The sequence below is a fragment of the Nansenia antarctica genome (assembly GCF_963989245.1).
Source record: "Nansenia antarctica genome assembly, chromosome: 2".
In the NCBI taxonomy this organism is placed as follows: Eukaryota; Metazoa; Chordata; class Actinopteri; order Argentiniformes; family Microstomatidae; genus Nansenia; species Nansenia antarctica.
Genome location: NC_137675.1, coordinates 17594230 through 17611458, shown reverse-complemented (window position 1 = coordinate 17611458; position 17229 = coordinate 17594230). Strand labels below are relative to the sequence as shown.

The 17229-nt window shown below is 48.3% G+C and overlaps 1 protein-coding gene across 1 annotated transcript in view; it reads left to right on the top strand.

Moving 5' to 3' along the window:
* crebbpa (CREB binding lysine acetyltransferase a) overlaps positions 1-17229 on the top strand; it is a gene marked incomplete at its 5' end in the record, with an annotated part of 56828 nt that overhangs the window by 10905 nt on the left and 28694 nt on the right. The window contains 9 exons of the mRNA XM_080523782.1: positions 191-464; positions 6298-6411; positions 9844-10089; positions 10212-10299; positions 10576-10710; positions 11652-11769; positions 11906-12104; positions 12854-12916; positions 15389-15510. Coding sequence (XP_080379908.1) covers positions 191-464; positions 6298-6411; positions 9844-10089; positions 10212-10299; positions 10576-10710; positions 11652-11769; positions 11906-12104; positions 12854-12916; positions 15389-15510 — 1359 coding nt within the window. The remainder of the gene's footprint in view (positions 1-190; positions 465-6297; positions 6412-9843; positions 10090-10211; positions 10300-10575; positions 10711-11651; positions 11770-11905; positions 12105-12853; positions 12917-15388; positions 15511-17229) is intronic.

Here is a 17229-nt window from a genome sequence, read left to right as displayed (position 1 = left end):
CTTTCAAGAGTGAAGACACACACCTATCTTGCTTTACGTCGATCTACTGTTGGATTGGACAATGATAGCAGTGCAATTTATAGTCCTGCGTAGCTAGTTGGATGAGAATCTTAATTATCCCTCTCTCTCTCTCTATCCCCCTCCTCCTCCTCCTCCTCCTCCTCCCTCCCCGTCCCCCACCCAGTCCCAGCTCCAGAAGCAGCCCCAGCAGCAGATGCCTTCGGTGGGCATGGTCACCGTGCCCGGCGGCGGCGGCGTGGCGGCGGCCGGCGCGGGCCCCACGGCCGACCCGGAGAAGCGTAAGCTGATCCAGCAGCAGCTGGTCCTGCTGCTCCACGCCCACAAGTGCCAGCGGCGGGAGCAGGCCAACGGGGAGGTGAGGGCCTGCGCCCTGCCGCACTGCCGCACCATGAAGAACGTCCTCAACCACATGACCCACTGCCAGGCCGGCAAGTCCTGCCAGGGTAAGTTGACTTGGGGGTGGGTGGCCGGGGGATGTGGCCAAGAGTTTATGGGTAGGATGTGGGCTTGGGATAGGGTTCCAAGCCCCCTGAAGAGCTGTTTAGAGCTGCTAGCTTTTCCATGTTAGCGTGAGTAAGGTTTGAGCTTTTGCGAAGTTTCCCTAGTTGGGAGGTTTTAGTGTTGCTGAGGTGTTGCTGATGTTGTTCATTTGCATTTATGTTGGTGTCTGTGGCCGATTATCTCTCAAGTTTGTGCGAAGCGTACCGTTTTGTGCTTGGCCTGTACACCTGCGACGTTCCGTAGTTGATCATGTAAGTTGTTCATGTAAGAGTAACCCTAACCCCAACGACTCAGTCGTGAGGTGTTGCCACTCATCCAGCTCATGTTGGGTCTCTGCTGGTGTCTGGCCTCCCTGGCCTCCGCTCTCCACAGTGAGCCCGGTCACACACAGGGCCAGCCCCACACAGGGCCAGCCCCACACAGGGCCAGCCCCACACAGGGCCATCCCCACACAGGGCCATCCCCACACAGAGCCATCCCCACACAGAGCCATCCCCACACAGAGCCATCCCCACACAGGGCCATCCCCACACAGGGCCATCCCCACACAGGGCCATCCCCACACAGGGCCACCCCCACACAGGGCCACCCCCACACAGGGCCACCCCCACACAGGGCCACCCCCACACAGGGCCACCCCCACACAGGGCCAGCCCCACACAGGGCCAGCCCCACACAGGGCCAGCCCCACACAGGGCCGTCCGCTGGGCCACAGGGCTGCCCTTCACTCCCATCGGTCACGCCACACGTCTCTCCCTAATCTGGACAAGCCACAGGGGATTTCCACCTCTTAACACCCTGCTGCCTGGCTGCAGTTACCACCTTCTTTCTTCCTATCTCTCTCCTCTCTTCTCTCTCTCTCTCCTACGGCACTCTACCCCTCCTTTTATTTCCCCTTCAGTTTTAATTAATTTCTCCTTTCCTCCATCATCTCTCTCTTTTGACTCCTTATATTTCCCTCCCTGTCTCCCTCTCTCAAACTGGAATTTTCTTTCTCTTCCTTTCTCTTCCTTCTCTCTCTCTCTCTCTCTCTCTCTCTCTCTCTCTCTCTCTCTCTCTCTCTCTCTCTCTCTCTCCCTCCTCTAGTTCTGTTGTTTTCCCCCTCCCAGAGATAATGGGATATAAGAGCGTGAGGTCTCCTTCATGGTGGCATCCTCTCCTGCTCTAATGAGAAATCCCTCTCCAGGCAGACTGGTTTCTAAGTGGTGCGGGGTCGGCCGCGTTGCTCTTGGCCTCTGAACTCTAAACTTTAATTTCAAGCCAAACACCCTCGGAGGCCAAGGCACGCGTGTGTGTCTGCCAACTCATTTCCTCCGGCTCACCGACGCCCATCCGTGCCACCCAAATAACGAGCGGGTCTGTTTCGTCGGAAGGTAAACCGTCACTCTCAGATCACGGTAATCTGAGGTAAATCGAAGGGTTTGACTTAAGTCGTGTTTGAGTCTGTGGTATGGGTTGGTGCTTTGTTTGGCGTGACAAAGCGGATTGGAGGTAAACTCATTCCTTCCTGCTTTGATATGATTGCTTTTGATAGTTTTGCTATTAACATTGTTGGCTTGTTGCCATATTTCAGAGCAATAATACAAACTGTATTGTTGCTCAAAGCGCTAATTGATGTGGTTGTCATTTCCCACGGACAGTTTAACCGCAGTGCTGGATGCCTGCTTACTGGCCGGCCCCAGGCTCTGCCCTGGGCTTTTGGCTGCGTTGTTGTGGCTTCTACTGCGATTAGACTGGGCTCCCCCGTTAGCTTGTTAGTCCACACTGGAGAGCCAGCCCTGCCAGGGGCGAGAGAAAAGCCTCAGTCTTTCTGTTGCGGCACCAAGAACATGTTGTTTTGCTTCTCTCTCTCCCCAAGCGAAAGGCATAGCCTTCCCAGACTGTGAATTAGTGCAGCGGGGAGCGAGCTACGATAAAGCAGATGTTGAGGGAGACTTGGGTTTCTGTTCTCCTCTCGCCCTCCCCTCCCCCCTCAACTCCCCCTCTCAAAGAAACTCAATGTTCTTGGCCTCATGACTTGTGTTGCTTCGCAGTTCTCTCTTTATGAAGCACTGTTTGTTATCCAGGTTTTTACTCAGGCTGTCAGACTTTTGGACGGGCCTTCTGCTGGGCTCCCTGCACAACAATTGCTACAGCGGTTGGCGTCCGCTCAACATACTCATTATCGCTCTGAAAGAGATACTGAGGTTTCAGCGGTCGCTGTGTCGGCCTGACAGAGGATTTTGAAGATGCTTGGGGATGACAGTCTGTGAATTAAGCCATAATGCCAGAGAGGCTGCGAGTTATCGCCAATGTCGTCACGAGTCGGGAGAAAGTCGGGGATGCACAGCGGCGCGCCGGCAAGTCCCCAAACTAGAGACAATATTGCCGATAAATCACGGCCTCGAGGGCATTCGTGCTTTCATACGGTTACACAACAAATCCCACAAAATTGTGACAAGAAAAACAATGGTTTAAGTGTTTTGTTCTGTGATAGATTGCGGTGGATTCTGCCTTGCGCTGACAACTATAGTCCCCAAAACTACGAAACGTTGCCAAGGGGAAAGTGATGCATAAATCTGCTTGTGGTTTAGGGACGTCATAAACAGTGATTTAACCGCAATGTGAACTAAGTCACGGCTTCGAGCAGCTGTCGGCCAATCCCAATGCTGTTGTATAATCAAGGATGAATAGCATATGATAATCAGTTGTTACACCGCACGAGCCGTGGACCTTGATGATATGAGTCAATCGCCTTTTCTCAATTGTTTAGCTACAATAGCCTAGGTGCACAAGATGGCGTCGTTTGACTTCCGCCGTGCGTCTACTGGAGTAAGAACTTCCGGTCTGGTTTGTTGTTACAGAAAGAGATGGCTTTTTACACTCGCTGTTTACAGGATCTCCCAAAAATCACGGTCGATGACGTACATTGAATCGTTAGCGCTTCCTCGGTAGCCCATTCTAGCAAAAAAGAAAAGGGATTCAAGATGTATATTTTGAGCTACCTCCACAACTATGAGGGTGAGTAACAGCATCATTAGTTAGAATACTAGCTAGCTAGCAACCAAATAGCCTAACTATTCTGGTGGGTACATGCAAGTGGTAGTTTACTTTCTGTAAAGATAAAATTATAGTATTGTAAAGAAGTTTACATGTGAATGAAGGCCATGGTATACATCAGGGGTCCCCAAACTTTTTTCTGTGAGGGCCACATCATTTTTCCTTTCTGTGATGGGGGGCCTGGGTCGGTCTCTAACATAAAATAATATGGAACGGAGTGAAATGGAGGCGGTTGCGCGAAGTAATTGCGCGCAGGAGAGCACTGGTGGATGCAAACAAAGTCTAAACAGTTGAATTTGGATGGAATTTATACCTATAGTGATATGTCAATGAAATATAATCAGTTTTACAGTCTGATACATGAGGGAGGACCCTTATCATACACGGGGGGACCCATGAAGCAGGGCTGTCTGGGGGTCCTTAAACGAGCATCAAACACTTAATTTCTTGCATTCTGGTGAATTGATATGCACCTATTTGTGACCTTTCTGCATCAATTTATGGTGGAAATGTACATACACAAATATATAACATTGATATCCCTAAACTCAAATGTAGTGTGGTATTGTCAACCTAATCTAATCAATCCTAATCTAATGGTACCAGTAGCCCAGGTTGTCGATAGTAGCGCACTACTCCCGTAGTACTTCTCCCGACTCAGGGCTGGAACGGGCACGGCAGGCTCAATCAATGAACGGGGTTGAGATGGCTAGTAGCGTCCTTTACTAGCCGCATCTCACGGCCCTCTGTGGTCATTCACTGTGCTCTAGCACATCCAAAACACGCAGAACAATAACCTTGACTCCAGTCACTGCAGTGGTTTTATTTAGACTAGATCAAAATGAACTGACTAAACTACTCGCGCCGTTGAGAGACAGGGTTGCCAGATGGGGCGGGTTACCGCCGAATGGGCTACTGGGTTTAGCGGTTATTTTCACCGGACAATATGACCGAAGAGGTTTAAATATGTCGGACTTCAACAGATTTTATCGGACAAAGACCGGTAATTACCGGTTAACGGAAACCCTGCCACAGACACAGCTCGTCAACAGGTTCAAGTTTCTGTCAATAAAGAAAAACAGACATCATGTTCTCATATTCTCTATATCAAATTGTGGAATGCACTGCCAGTTTACATTAGGGATGCAACCTCAGCAAATTATGTTCAAGTCAAGACTAAAACCCCATCTTTTTAATATTGCCTTTAAATGACTAAATAATACAATTATGATTATATAATGATTGGAGCACTTTGAGCTGCAACGTTTGCAGGAAAAGCGCTATACAAATAAAAAGTTATTATTATTGTTATTATACTTAGACGATCCACAACAGAACAGCAGCTGATATAACCAAACTATAACGGCCAACATGTTGTAATTTAACTGTTTTTAAAATGATGTCCAGTTCAAAGAAGAAAACATACCGTTGCTCTTAAAGGAACAGGCTCCTCAGGGTCAGTAGAGGATACCTTAGCCCGGGTGACCCTCACCATTCTGGAGGTACAAGGCTCGATCATGCGCCAGAAGCACATGAAATGTTCATAGGTAGCAAACCTTAGGACAAGCCAGAATACATGACGTGTTAGTTTAATTGTATCTATACATATTTTATAAACATATGGACTAGTAGACTTGTATACAGTATATGATCCTTATCACAAGAATATGATCCTTATCACACGATGGGTACAGTACTTATTATCTACTACGTGGGTGTGCGTGAGAGAGATGGGGGTGGAGAGACTGAACAGGTGAGTTAATTTGCCTGGGGGGATTAATACACCATACTTGGTGTAAAAGCGTATGTTCTCGTCGGAACCTGCGAATCGCCGCAGGCTGAAGTTGGCCTGTAGCTGGACGGTCTCTAGCTGTTTCTGGAGCCTTTCTATGTCCTTCCTCAATGACTCGTTTTGGGCCAGGACGTCATCAAAAGCAGCAGGATCAGGAGCCACGCAATAATCGTGGTCTGGCAGGGTGACCTCCATCTCATCAGAAGAGTCCTGCATTGCTATCATAGGGGCGACCGCAGCACGCTCACGGCGCTCCCACACACCTAGCCTGGGTGCTGATTTGGCGAACTGGTTCCATTTAAAGAGACACGGGACGGCTCCTTTCTTCAGCCTCCTTAACCCACCTGCAGCTGGCACAGCGAAATCACCTGGTTCAAAATGCTGACTGCACACTTTGCTGTTCTTGGTGACACGAAATGCGTCCCGACGAATCTTCGCTAGCCACTTAGCATTTGCCTCAGAGTTGCTTGGGAATGAATGAAAGCACGCCGAATTCACACATTGTGGCACACAACAGTGATCATTGTTAATTGTCAATCGTCGTTGGTACGTGAACCCACGTTTTGTTCCACTCATCACCGCTAATAAGTAATGTATTGTATTATAACTACAGTAATAGGACGGCTAACTAATGACTAGGATGTCAACATCCGGCTACACCGGAAATTCTTACTCCAGTAGACGCACCCGGAAGTTCCGCAGCTCGACGTTAATGCAACAAGCCTATTGAGTCCTCGGGCCGCTTTGTCCTCCTAAAGAATTGTGGGAGAACGTGTAAGGGCAACCTAGATCTTCTCCTCCAATGTGTTTTCAGTAGGACGGCAGTGGAGGACGCGAGTCACAGAGTTCCTAACAATTGAGAAAAGGCTCTTATACTGTTGGTGTTCTAACCTGTGGTGTTGTGGTTTTCTGTCCCCCCCTCCCTCCTCCCTCCCCCCTTCCAGTGGCTCACTGCGCGTCGTCCAGACAGATCATCTCCCACTGGAAGAACTGCACGCGGCACGACTGTCCCGTCTGCCTTCCGCTGAAGAACGCCAGCGACAAGAGGAACCAGCCGCGTGAGTCGCGTTTAACCTCACTCATAGGGGGAGACAGATCTCGGGGTCAGCTCAGACTGATCTCAGACCAGGGTCTTAACGGGCCACCTCATCCGTCTCCAGTCATACAGAAGCCTGGTTGGCTCTCCAGGGAGTTTATTTACAGTGCTGTGCTCCTCCTCCATGCTGGCTGTGAAAGTACGATGAGCAAGAGTGGAGTTTTGCTGGGCTTGTAATCTGATATGGAGAGAAGGGGGAAGGGAGGAAGGGATGGAGAGAAGGGGGAAGGGAGGGAGGGAGAGAGGGAGAGGGAGAGAGAGAGAGAGAGAGAGAGGACTTACAGTATATCTCAAAAGTGAGTACACCCTTTAGATTTTTGCAAATATTCTGTCATATCCTTTCAGGGGATAACATTATCCTACTGAAACTTTGATATAACTTAAAGTAGTCAGTGTGCTGCTTGAATAACAGTATAGATTTATTGTCCTTTGAAAATTACTCAGTACACAGCTGTTAATGTCTAAACAGCTGGCAACAAAAGTGAGTACACCCCATAGTGAACATGTCCTAATTGTGCCCAATGATGTTGTTTTCCCGCCCTGGTGTCGTGACTCGTTAGTGTTACAAGGATTCAGGTGTAAATGATAAGCAGGGCTGTTAAATTTGGTTTATTGGGCACAATTCTCTCTGAATGCTGGACAACATGGCACCTCATGGCAAGGAACTCTCTGAGCGGCTGAAAAAAAGGATTATTGCGCTTCACAAAGATGGCCTTGGCTATAAGAAGATTGCCAACAACCTGAAAATGAGTTGCAGCACAGTGGCTAAGATCATACAGCGTTTTTCCAGGACAGGTTCCACTCGGAACAGGCCTCGCCAGGGTCGACCAAAGAAGTTGAGTCCACGTGCTCAGCGTCATATCCAGAGGTTGGTTTCCAAAAATAGACGTGCGAGTGCTTCCAGCATTGCTGCAGAGGTTGCAGAAGTGGGATGTCAGCCTGTCAGTGCCCAGACCATACGCCGCACACTGCATCAAATCGGTTTGTATGGCCGTCGCCCCAGACAGAAGCCTCTTCTGAAACCGATGCATAAGAAAGCCCGCAAACAGTTTGCTGAAGACAATGAATCCAAGAACATGAGTTACTGGAACCATGTCCTGTGGTCTGATGACCAAAATAAACCTGTTTGGGTCAGATGGTGTCCGGCGTGTGTGGCGGCCCCCTGGTGAGGAGTACCAAGACAAATGTGTTTTGCCTACAGTCAAGCATGGTGGTGGCAGCATCATGGTCTGGGGCTGCATGAGTGCTGCCGGCACTGGGGAGCTGCATTTCATTGAGGGACACATGAATTCCAATATATACTGTGACATCCTGCAGCAGAGCATGATCCCCTCTCTTCGGAAACTGGGCCGTAGGGCAGTTTTCCAACATGATAATGACCCTAAACACACCTCCAAGATGACAACGGCCTTGCTGAAGAAGCTGAAGGTTAAGGTGATGGACTGGCCAAGTATGTCTCCAGACCTAAACCCAATTGAGCACATGTGGGGCATCCTCAAGAGGAAGGTGGAGGAGTGCAAGGTGTCCAACATCCGTGGGCTCCGTGATGTCGTCATGGAGGAGTGGAAGAAGATTCCAGAAGCAACCTGTGCAGCTCTGGTGAATTCCATGCCCAGGAGGGTTAAAGCAGTGCTAGATAACAATGGTGGTCACACAAAATATTGACACTTTGGGCACAATTTAGACATGTTCACTATGGGGTGTACTCACTTTTGTTGCCAGCTGTTTAGACATTAACAGCTGTGTACTGAGTAATTTTCAATGGACAATAAATATATACTGTTATTCAAGCAGCACACTGACTACTTTAAGTTACATTAAGATAGTGTTATCCCCCTGAAAGGATATGACAGAATATTTGCCAAAATCTAAAGGGTGTACTCACTTTTGAGATATACTGTATGTGCGATTGGCTGGTGAAATGGTGACTCATTTAAGTCCCTGCTGCAGCAGCTAGGTTGACTGTCTGCCTGGACGGGACTTTCGTTTCTGCCTTTCCTTTTCTCCGCTTTCCCGTTCTTTCGCTTTCTCACACTTCCATCTCTACTTTCTCGTTCTCTTACCCGCTTTTGTTTTTTTCCTTTTTTGAGCCCTTTCCCTTTCTCTCCTCCTCATTTGCTCCCTTTCTCTCTGTTCTCCCTCCCTCCGCTTGTTCTCTCTCTCTCTCGCTCCCTCTCTCTCTCTCTCTCTCTCTCTCTCTCTCGCTCTCTCGCTCTCTCGCTCCCTCGCTCCCTCGCTCCCTCTGCTCAGCATCTTTCATCGTGCCAGACTTTAGAGAGTTTGCTTGTCCTTTGTTGGATTTGCATGTTGGGCAGGCACGGTGCCCACAGCCCAGTTTTCTCCTGCCAATGCAAATAGCCAAGCAGGCTTTTTCTTTTGTCTCCCCACTGATTTCGTGGTCCACATTCTACTGAGTACTGTCTTGGCGCGGCCGATGCCTGAACTCTGAACAACATGCAAATCTTACACATGACTGCCCCTGAAGGCATTTATGCATTTATTTATTTCAGCTCTCTGGCTTTGCGGCGGCGGGAACTCACTTAAGATTAGCGCACTCGCTAACCGTTTCACACTGCTGTCCTATAACTTTGTCAGAGAGTCATGAATTGCGTTCGTTAGTGCTGGATCGTGTGTGTGTGTGAGTGAGTGCACTGTATATCCCTGTGTGTGTACTACATATCTAAGTGTTTAGTTTAGTTTATTATATCGAGGACAATCCAAATACATGAAACATATAAAATACAGTAAAAAAGGCAACGTTAGCCTAGTCGGCTAATTTTCAGCTGAAGTCCCCAGCCAGTTGCAACATGGCATCCTGAAAAGGAACGTCATTAATTAAAATAAAAAATTTCAATATTCTAAGAACACGTGGCTGAGACAAGGTACCCCAACATCACACTTGACAAAAAACAAGCAAGCTGAGGTGATTACAAGCGGCTGCAACAAACACTAACAGCGCATAGGGGACAGGGACACATGAAGTCATAGCAAAAACGTAGAAGCACACACAAGCCAGAGCATGTTTACAAACCACACCACATACACACTTATGGGAGCAGCGACATTTCAAGCACATAGAAGCCACAGGACAATTACAGGCCACACAACATTAAGCACTTACAAACAGCAATACATTAAACAAACCAAAACATACAAAAAAGGCATTATGGAGAAATGGTGTGGACTGTGTGTGTGTGTGTGTGTGTGTGTGTGTGTGTGTGTGTGTGAGTGAGTGTACTGTATATCCCTGTGTGTGTGTGTGTGTGTGTGTGTGTGTGTGTACTATATACAGTATCTACGTGTGGATTGTGTGTGTGCACTGTATGTGTGTGTGTGTGTGTGTGTACTATCCCTGTCTGTGTGTGATGATAACACCCCCCTTCTCCCTCACCAGCCATGCTGAGCTCTCCCAACGCTGCTCTCCAGAACTCCATCGGCGGGTCAGTGGGGTCGAGCCAGTCCAGCGCCACCACCATGAACACCTCCACGCCCATCGACCCCAGCTCCATGCAGAGGGCCTACGCCGCCCTGGGCCTGCCCTACAGCAACCAGGCCACCAGCCAGACGCAGCAGACCCCCGCCCAGCCCAACGCCCAGGGTCAGCCTCACCCGCAGCTAATGAGACCCATCAATGCACTCGGTAAGGAGAGTTGGCTTAAGAACAGTGCGTGCGTGCGTGCGTGCGCCCGTGCACAAACAATTGTGTATCTTCTGATTTGTCCCGTCTCATCGGTCCCGTATCTGTGTGTGTTGTGTCTTTAGGCTCCGCCCAGATGGCCCTGGGGGGAGGGGTTGACCAGAACAGCCTGCACCCTGACTCCGCCCTCCCCAACACGCTCAACGCCAACAAGTGAGTCTCATTTTGAGGCTCGCGATATGTATGCATACCCAAGACGCCTGCATGCACAGGGGTTATTAAACCATTTGTTTCTATATGATTAAGCTTCAGCCTGATCATTCACATTTATGAGAGGCTAAACTCTCTCGCCAATGAATTGCTGAAATGTGAAAATGAATCACTGTCACGTAATCCTCCATAAATGGGTATCTTGTGAATGATGCTAAAGCCTCTGTCAGAGGTTCTCTCTCCTCCTCACCTCTCTGTCTCCCCCCCTCCCCCCCTCAGTCAGCTGTTGCCAGACGGCTCCAGCATTCCCATCGGGAACCTGCCCACGGCGGCACCCCTCTCCGCCACGGGCATCAGGAAAGGCTGGCACGAGCACGTCACTCAGGACTTGCGCAACCACCTCGTACACAAACTGTAAGATAGTCTGACAACTGGAAGAATTGTATTATTTTATTATTATTATTATTATTATTATTATTATTAGCCCAGCCACCTAACCATTTTTCCACACGGTCATTTCAGTTCTTTCTGGTATTTTTCTTTCTGGAAGTTTTCTTGTGAACCCAGCATATAAAATACACAATATCCCTAGCCTTTTGACATCTTTGACACAACGTCGGTTATCCTTACATAGGCATTCTAAGGCCGAGACCCAAATCGAATTTTGTCTTTCGTGATTCGGTTGTTTTGTTTTTTGTTATAACTATTTCTTTTTTCACATGTTCGAAATAAAGCTTTCATTCATTCATTCATTCATTCATTCATTCATTCGTGGTAGACCTAACCACATTGGGTCTCCCTCGAATCACGAAAGACAAAATTCTGAGCCCGAGAAACCCTCAACCCCCACGCTGTTTGTTTCTCCTTGATTTGTTTATGGAAGCTAGCTAGTTAGAAATTGGCAATAGCGATGCCCAGCAGTCTTAAAAACAAACAGCTTGTTTGAAGTTTTGACGGTTGTCCTCGCTCATGATATCTGATCGGTGTCACGACCCGCCAGCAATTTTATTTTGAACACTCACCACCACCCCGGTCGATGTTCGAAATAAACCACCAGCCCACCCGCCTCTGACTGCTCGGTAACCGTTGAACGAGCGATGTTTGACAAGACTCTAGAGTGTGGAGCGTGTGGGTGTGCTGTCGAGAGACTCCCGTATCCCTAGCGACAAATCCAGTTACAACCCACATGTTTTTGGGAAACACTTACCATGAGAATACAGGCTTTTTTTTTGTTTAGGCTAGACAAGCGGTGAATCACTGGCCTTCAAGTGGCTATAGAGACACGGCAACATTTCTTAACCTCTCTTCTGTCCCGGTTTGTTTATTCATTCCTTCGTTTCCTGTGTTTCCTCCAGAGTACAAGCCATATTCCCCACCCCGGACCCGGCCGCTCTGAAGGACCGGCGGATGGAGAACCTGGTGGCCTACGCACGCAAGGTGGAGGGGGACATGTACGAGTCTGCCAACAGCAGGGTACGCCCCATCGCCACTCTGCTCACACACACGCACACACACACACACACACACACAAAATAACTGGGGTTATAAGTTATTGTCCACCTCCTTTTACAGTCGTATTTACCTCCTTTTCTGTGTCCCTCCCCTGCAGGACGAGTACTATCACTTCCTGGCTGAGAAGATCTATAAGATCCAGAAGGAGCTGGAGGAGAAGAGGCGCTCGCGGCTGCAGAAGCAGATCATCAACCAGGCTCCCCTGGTGGCCGCGGGGGCCCAGCAGCAGCAGCAGCAGGCCACAGGCCTCCCCCAGCCCAACGCCCTGGGTCCCGGGCAGTCCAGCAGGCCACAGAGTGAGTACACCTGGGGTGGTGGTGGTGGGGGTGGGTGTGGTGGAGATGGAGATGGAGATGGGGGTGGGTGTGGTGGGGGTAGGGGTTGCCAGAGGTGGGAGTTGGTTGGAGGGCAGGATGGGATTTGTCAGTTTTAACGGCAGCGCTACACTGGGGATGCAGCTTGTGCAAACGTGAACATACCCTCCAGCGTGGTGATTAACCTGCTACACCGGCAGCGTGTACAGCTGCATGCGTGGATGCAGAAGTGATTGCCCTCCCGGTCTGTTTCTGCATGCCACTTCAAGATTCCTGACGCTGAACTTGTTGTTTTATGTTGAGAGTCAAATCTGAATGTTTTCATGTTGGGGTTTGTCCTCTGCCTCCACATAAGCCAGGACTGTACTTCGGTGTTCAGCTTGTTTTTGACTGTGTTTTTTTATGTTATCAATGTTTCTATTACACATACTAATGAAGCTGAATATGATTTTTAAGCGTCCAAAAAGTATTGCAACCTATAATTTCAGGTACTTTGTATGGTGTTAACACATGTGGGCGCGAGACAGAGAGACTCCAAATGTAATTTGGACAGCTGCTAGATGAGCACTTTGCCGTTGAGCTTTCTTCTAAACCCCTTTGGCACTCTTTAATTGTCCTCCTCTTGGATTTCCTTCAAACGTTTGTTTGGTTAGTCTTTGCGATCTGTTTTCCACTGCTTTTAAACCTATTTTCTTCTCTTTCTGTTCCATCCTCATCCTCCTCTTCCTCAGATGGACCTGTGCCTATGCCCAATGTGCCAAATCAGATCATGAATCGTATGCAGGTTGCTCAAGGTACCTTGACCTTATAGCAGTCTGAATCTGTCAGCCTGGGATTTCTGTTATTCCTTACTGAAGGTTGATTGTGTGTGTGTGTGTGTGTGTGTGTGTGTGTGTGTGTGTGTGTATGTGTGTGTGAGTGTGTGTGTGTGAGAGAGAGAGAGAGTATGTGTGTGTGAGCGAGCGTGTATTTGTTTGTTTGTGTGTGTGAGAGCGTGTGTGTGAGCTAGCGTGTATTTGTGTGTGTGAGCGTGTATTTGTGTACGTGTATGTGTGTGTGTGTGTGAGTGTGTGTGTGAGTGAGCGAGCGTGTGTGTATGTGCGAGCGTGTATTAGTGTGTGTGTGTGTGTGTGTGTGTGTTAGGGCTGCACGATTTGGGGGAAAAAATCTAATTGCGATTATTTGGACAGATATTGCGATTGCGATTTAATTTGCGATTATTATTTTTTAAAGCGACCCAACAGAAGTTTTTGTAAAGTGTGGCCATATCTCCGGCTAGGAAGGTTGTATCAACGTGCAGTTTGTTTGTACGTCTTCAGGGGACTTAGGAGAATTGGCTCCCTCCTCTAGCACCCCCACAGTCCGAGCTACGAGTGAAAGAACTAAACTTACATTGGGTTGCTTTAAAGTTGGGTTGCTTTAAAGTCAAGCTTCAGATTAAAACATGTGATGGAGCATTACTAACCTGGCTCAGATGGTTTGTTTCACACAACCATCTAGGAAAGCTTCATTGGAAGCTGTTTGGAAAAGGGCAGGTACTTTCAAAAATACTTGGCAGGTGATTGGATGAATCAGTCTATCATGGGCTAATTTCAGAGAGCATTACCACATGATACCATCAACCTGTTAACTGCTCTAATTCTTTTTTTTTATTTATCCCTTTTTCACCCAATTTAGTATCCAATTATACCCAACCTAGTGTCCAATTATCCCCTGTCGCCTATTGCGTAGGATCGGCCGCACGCGCACCCCGTGGCCGGCAGCCCAGATGAGAGAGCCGATAGACTAGCTACCGGCCCCTCGAGCCCAACACTGTTATTCCGGCACCAGACGGGGGCGGTGTTGCGCGACGGATCCTTATCCGGAAATAGCCTATACCACCCTCGGGAGCGGACGTCCAATATGCTGCTCCCCGTGGGCCCCGGCCATATCCGGGTCTGGCGAGACCGGCTTTCGATCCCAGTCCCCAGTGGGCAGCTTGCACCAGAGACTGATGCTTAGACCGCTGCGCCACCGCGGGGCTAACTGCTCTAATTTTAATGCAAGGATGAGAACTTAAAAGATATTAATTGGAACAACATATTTATGTATGGGTTTTTTAAACAGCTGCCATTTTGTTTCTCTCAACAAGTGTAAAAAATAAATCAATTCCAATATGAAAATAAAATAGGACCTTTCTACAAACAAGGTTATTTAATTATGGCTCAGGAGCAGCATCTAAATATTGCACATACTGCAATCAAGTTAAATAAAGTGATAATAAAAATGTCCAATAAAAAAAGAATAGGTCCTTTCTGTAAACATTTAAATAGATAAAGCAGGAAAGTATACCGTTTGCCGGCAACTCTTCAACTCGTCGTCGTAATGTATGAAGTGCACGGTGAGACTGAGATACGGCTCGGTCGAACCTGCTCGACCGCAGATCGGTTGTTGTTGCATACGACTCAACATTTTTCAGCTCCGTCTCAAGTATCTTCCTACATTCTGCGTACATTTCTGGGATGGCCGCATGACTAAAGTACGTGCGGGATGGAATCACATTATCTTTTATCCAGCGTTTGGATTCGTTTTTTAAACCCTTAGTTGTTCACAATGTTAATAGACACCATGTCTTTAGCGAGGTAGTGCGTGATGGAATTGGTTATTTCACGGTGCCTTCGTGAGCCCTTTTCATACGGCGTAACAGCCTCAAACGACTCTAAAACTCTAGTTTGCTTAACGTTAGACAGGGCTACGGGACTTTCACTTAACTCTCCGTTTCTGACCGTACACTCGTCATAGAGCTGCCCGTGGTACTTTTTCAAGTGCTGATACAGGTTTGTGGTGTTGCCTCTGGATGTAGCGATTGTTCCACGACAGGTCGTGCGCAACACCTGCTTTTGTTGCACATCTGTCGTCCTAAACCCGAAATACTTACAGCAGAAGTACTGTTTTTCTTCGGGACTAAATCGTTGCTTCTGGCTCTGCTGAAGCCATTTATCTACACCATGAATGTTGCTAGCTACTGAAACGTCTTCATAGATTCACACCTGGGCGTTTCACGTGCAGTGTTGTTCTTGGGTGTGTGCGTTCATTGACGTTGAATCCGACGCGCTGTATAATGTATCCCAAATCGCAGGCTTTGCGATTTGCTAATCGCATCATCTCAAATCGCGATTTCGATTTAAAATCGATTAATCGTGCAGCCCTAGAGTGTGTGTGTGTGTGTGTGTGTGTGTGTGTCTCTCCCCCTGGGCTCATGTTGTGGTTCTCTTCTCTCCCTACAGGAGTCAATCAGTTCAACCCCATGGCCCTGCCCAACGTTCAGATTTCCCAGGCACCCATGGGAGCCCGCGCCGCCTCCCCCATGAACCACCCGCAGCAGATGAACATGAGCTCCGTCCCAGCCGTGAGTCTCACACACACACACACACACACACATACACACACACATACACACACACACACACACATATACACACACACACCAAGCTTTAACACAGACACCAAGAACACACACACACTCACACACACCATCTCTGCCTCAGTAGAAGTAGTCCAAATTCCCCACCGTCTGCCCACTGGCTTGTTCTTACAAACACGTAGTTGTGTTCCTCACATCGTCATTCCACTCCTGCTGTCTCTTTCACTTTGGGTTTGACTGGGACTGATTCACCGGACTACTGGCTAGATTCATATGAGATGAAGCATTTCTGAGACAAGTGAGAGAGATCTATAATCTAGATCTGTAACGCAGCATCACTGTCGGCACGTCTCCAACAGGGTTTCTCCCGCTGTTTCTACTTAACTGTCCTCAAGCTTCAACTTCAGACTCACAGTCCTGAAAATAATTTTAAAAAGTACACCGGTTCCAACTAAAACGGGCCCAGCGAAGGAAGCTCTTCAGCTATGACTCAACCATGATGTGAGCAAAGCGGCAGAGTCAGATTTGGCACCGCCGGCTCCTTTTGTTATGTATGAAAATCCCCCGCCGTGAGTCGCTTGGCTGTGAAGTGAAGTACACTGCTGACGTAGCGTCCCCCTTTGTCTCCCGCCGCAGAGAGCTCTCACACTGAGTGCTCGTTACCAATCCTGCCGCCGAACAAACAGCTCTCGAATGAAACTCAGGCGTGGAATGCAGGGGGGGGGATGTGTGTGTGTGTGGGGGGGGGGTCACATGTCACCCCTAATGTGCCAATTAATTGGAGTTTTCAACAACAGCCGCTGGGTTTGAGTCAGAGCACCGTGGACGACCGCGGCGGGGTCGAGAGCTCTCGTGGTAATTGACGGGCTCCCGTTTTTAAACAGCCGCTCCTCAGCGCCGGCGGCGGAGTGAGTCATTCAAACGGCGCTTTTTTTTGTAAGGACGGGTTCAAATCGTGACGGTATGATGTGTGTGTGTCGGTTGTCTCTGTTCTGTCATCCTTCCCTCTTGAATGGCTATGAATGAATGAATGAATGGTCTTTATTGTCATTGCTATAGTACAGGTACCAAACAACGAAATTTGGGAGGGGTGGCTCCCCTGGTGCTAGGAAAGAAAAGGAAAAACTAAAAAAACATGAAGGGAAAGGAGCTGGTTTACATAAATAAAGGCTATGTACACTATCCACTATACTATACTGTACAGATAAAACGACTAGGGTTGTCATATTGCACATAGTGTTATTGCACATTCATTTAAAGCATCGTTTCTCAACGGGGGCGTTCAGACAACATCGGGGGGCGCTGGAACAGATATTTTTAAAAGGGGGGCGTTGAGGTGTTCTTGGGGGGCGTTCGCGCATTAAGTATTTTTCTCATGAAAAACAGCTGTCAGCAGTGTTATTACGGGTACGTTCGTAAATGCACGAACGGTCATTTCGCTCGGACAAACCGTCTTTTCAGTCAGAGCACCCATCTCTGAGCGCAGTGTTCTGAACTTGGCCGGGCTCTGTGACGCAGACACACGTAGCGCAGCGCCCACATTTTTTTTAAAGTGAGAGTGTCAACAAGAAGATGAAGCTAAAAACTCAGCTAGCAAAGGCAGAGCTTTTGATAGTTTCCAATGTGTTTGGGTAAGCTGCATTGTAGAAGAATCTTGACAGTTCATGTACAGTGCAGAAATTGCAATACTATGCTAGTCGACGA